The sequence below is a fragment of the Cariama cristata genome, unplaced genomic scaffold, assembly GCF_000690535.1.
Source record: "Cariama cristata isolate BGI_N322 unplaced genomic scaffold, ASM69053v1 scaffold22593, whole genome shotgun sequence".
In the NCBI taxonomy this organism is placed as follows: Eukaryota; Metazoa; Chordata; class Aves; order Cariamiformes; family Cariamidae; genus Cariama; species Cariama cristata.
In genome coordinates, this window is record NW_009606950.1 from 1 (window position 1) to 3,526 (window position 3,526).

The following is a 3,526-nucleotide window of genomic DNA, read 5'->3' on the forward strand; positions in this document are numbered from 1 at the left end:
CTCTCTGCCGAGCCCCCTGTGCCAGGGCGGGGGTCAGGGAAAGGGCTCTCCCCCCTCGCCTGCCTCTCCCTTTTGCCAGTCCGGAGGAGCAGGCGTGGGGAGGGAAGCGCACTGCCCCACAGCAAGCTACATTCAGGGGGAGGAGGAGGAGGAAGAGGAGGATCCCTTCACACGGGGGGCCTGCCACACCATTCTCACCCGAGATCGGCCTCAGCTCCCAGCAGCTGATGGCTGGGGGGAAAAAGGGGCTTTGGGGGCTGATGTGAGGGCAGAGCTTGTTGCCCCTGGCCTCTGCCTCTTCCTCCCGGCTCCCCCCCCACCCCAGGGACGAGCTCTGCCCGGAGGAAGCGGGGACGGGATAGGGATGCTGCAGGGAAGCTCTGCCCCGTTCGGCAGCCTGCCTCTTCCCGGGGCCCGAGCACACCGGAGACAGGGGCACGGAGCCTCGACCCTTGCTCTGGCTGGGGAACCTTATATTAGTGACACATCTACACACACGCACGCACTCACACATGCAAAAATAAGTCTGTTTATTCTCTTCAAAGTGATTTAGAAGACCCTGCAGGGCTGGGACACCTTCTAGCCAGTACTCCCCCCGGCTGCCTGGATCTCCCCAGCGCTGGGAGCTGTTGGCTGAAGTGCTGCATTGGTCTCAGCGCCTTTAAAACACAACGGAACGGTAAATAAGACGGGTTATGATAAAAGGAGCTGGCGGCACGAGGGAGAAAGCTCCGTGGAGCGGGATGCTTGCCCGGGAGGCGGAGGGGCTGCCCCCCGCCCTGTGCCGGTGACGGTGCTCGGGAGCGGAGTGTAGTGGATGTGGCGGTGAAGGCGCAGCCGTCCTGGCGACGGGGGGACTCGGCGCGGGTCACTTGCGGCTCAGCAGGGATCCCAGCAGAAGCACTCCTGCCACCGTCGCCCCGGTCAGGAGCCATTTGTTGAAGGTCTCCTGGCCCTTCCTCACCTCGGCAGCAGCATCGTTCCCGTAGAGGTCCACAAACCGCTCCTGTGGGAAGAGAGGAGCAGTGAGCAGAGGGGTGGGAGCGGAGCACGGAGCCCACCTCTGCCGCTTTCTGGGGCTCCTTCCTCCTCCGCGGGAAGGGGCAGGAAAGCGGTGGTGGGGACGGGGTGGATGACAGATGCCTTGTGCTCCCTTGCTCTGAATCACACGCAGAGGGCGATGGGGGAAGCACAGGACCAGTCATGAGAGACGTGGATGCCAGAAAGGATTTGCGAGGAGAGTACCACGCGGGCAGGGCAGGAGATGCATCACGTGCTCTAGGCTCTCTAAAATTAGCATCGAAGTGTGATAGAAATCATCGCAGCAGGAGAACGCTGGGCTTTATTCCACGGCCGAGGCCTGGGGAAGCAGCAGCAGGGCCGGTGCCCATGGCTGCAGCAGGAGCCCACACCACGCATCCCCCTGCTGCTTTCGCATCCAAAGCGGAGCCTCCCACCTCCCTCTCCCGCTGCCACATCCCGGCAGGACAAGCCCTCCCATGTCCTGGCGATCGCAGGTTATTCTGCAGCACGATGTGGATTTCAGGAATCCCTGTGGCAAAGGCAGACGCTTTGGGGCACAAAACTCCTGCCTCTCCCCAGGCTTCGGGAGAGCGGGGCAAGCACGAGGCCTGGCCAGGAATGCAGTCACTCTGGCCAAGCTCGTCCAAGCCGGTCACCTCCAGTCCTTCAACTCCAGCAACAGCAAAGGTCAGGCAGATTTCAACAGAGCCACTGCGCAGCAGCCTCAGCCCCTCGCCCTCCGAGGGAGGCGTGCGACGGGGCTGGGGCCAGCCGGCCGTGGCCTGGACTGGGGGAGGCGGAGGGCAGAGAGACAGAAGACCACCAGAGCCAAACTGCTCCCGAAAACCGGCTCTCAGAGAGTGCGTCTGCCCCTGAGCCCATGCAGCACCCCCACGGCACACCACCAGCCCTCCGGCTCCCCTGGGCACCCAGGGACCTCAGCCCCCGGCAAGGAACAGCTGCTCGGGTCCCCGGGCCGCAGGCACAGCAGGGAAGGAGAGCTGCACGGGCAGGCGACATGAAGCAGGGAACTTTACGCCCCAGCAGCCCCCAGGTTTATCAGGGCCGAGCGGGAGCACCAGGGCCAGAGGGAGCTGGAGCTGCGAGCTCCGGGCCCGGGGATCGCCAGCAGCTCAGCACCCCAGGCACCTTGGTGTCAGCACCTTGAGCCCATCTTCCCGGCAAGGACCCCGTTCCCTGATAAGTGAATGCAGTTCCAGTAACCCGGCTGCTCTGGGAAAGCAGAGATAAGCCCAGCTTACGCTGTGGTTGCGTCACGCCTTACCATGGCCTCCCTGGAGGCAGGGGCAGCATCCCTGCCTGCCCGGCTCTGGCAGCTCTGCCTGCAAGCTGCCTCCCACGCCTGCCCACAGCCCGTGACGAGCTGCAACCGCTGCCACAGACCTGCCAGGGGTTCGGTGCCCGGATCACGGCTGGGATCAAGAGGCTCTTTACGCAGGTGTTTCTCCATCATTCATGGAAGTGTGGTGCCAGTCCCCTGGCTCCCCCAAAACAGCCCCAGCATGGCCACAGCTTGCGGGGTATCTCCTCACCTTGCCACACACACACGATCAGGTTCACCCACAGCTGTTCACAGCAAGGCGTGCAAGACACACATGCTCGCTCCCAGGGAGCGGGGCTGTGTCCCTCTCCTTGGCCACAGGACTTACCCCCACGGGGGATCGGGTACCTGAACAGCCACCCAGGTGAGCAGTGCACCTCAGCACGCACCTCTACCCCACCAAAGCTTTTCTCCGCCCTCCACCAACACCATCCCTAGCATCCTGCGACTCCCCCAGCTGCCTTTCACAGCCCCTCGACCCTGAGGAGGAGGTATCAGCAGACCCCAGGGCAGGGTGCTGGGACAACAGGGACTTTGCTAACTCACCCCAGGGCACGTCACCGCTGCTGCCTCACTCAGAGTCTTCTTCAGGGATGTGACAACTGTCCCCGTGACTCCCACCACACACAGAGAGCAGCAGAAGGCAGCTCGCTTCCCACCGGGCCTGCCAGCTGGCACGGGCGCTGCGGAGGAGGTGTGTTGCAGCCCGGCCCCGCAGGAACGGCCGGGACGGCGGCTCACATGCAGGTGCCATCCAGGGAGGAGGGTGAAGGCTGCTGCCTGCTGCCAGCCCCTCTGCCCGGCCGCTCGCCCAGGGTGATGGCCACAGAAAGAGCCGGTGATGTGCTGCAGGAGAGGACGGAAGGAGAGCCCAAACCCAGGGAAGGGATATCTTAAGTTATGGCACAGGAAATCCCTCTGCGGATAGCCGCGAGCAGCGGAGCGGTGACAGAGCACGGCAAGCAGCAGCAAACCGAGAGCAGGATGGCGGGGATGGAGGGCACAGGGGACCCAGGGCAGAAGGCATGGGCTTGTCCGAAAACGCCAGCTGTGGAGTGCTTCCACCACCCCTACAACATCTCTCTGAACCAGGGCCCTCGCCCCGTGGGGAAGGTCCTTCCCTCGGACACAGGTCCCAGCCGCACACTCACAGCACCCGAT

General features: G+C 63.9%; 1 protein-coding gene across 2 annotated transcripts in view; it reads right to left on the reverse strand.

The window, feature by feature from the left end:
• Positions 1 to 329: 329 nt before the first annotated feature.
• The window catches only part of BCL2L1 (BCL2-like 1), a 17,143-nt gene continuing 13,946 nt past the window's right edge, over positions 330 to 3,526 (reverse strand). Inside the window, exon 2 of one of the 2 annotated variants that reach the window (XM_009696561.1) lies at positions 330 to 1,006. In XM_009696561.1, the coding sequence (XP_009694863.1) occupies positions 869 to 1,006 (138 nt within the window). In that variant the 3' untranslated portion in view covers positions 330 to 868. The remainder of the gene's footprint in view (positions 1,007 to 3,526) is intronic. The other variant, XM_009696562.1, reaches the window with a different exon arrangement.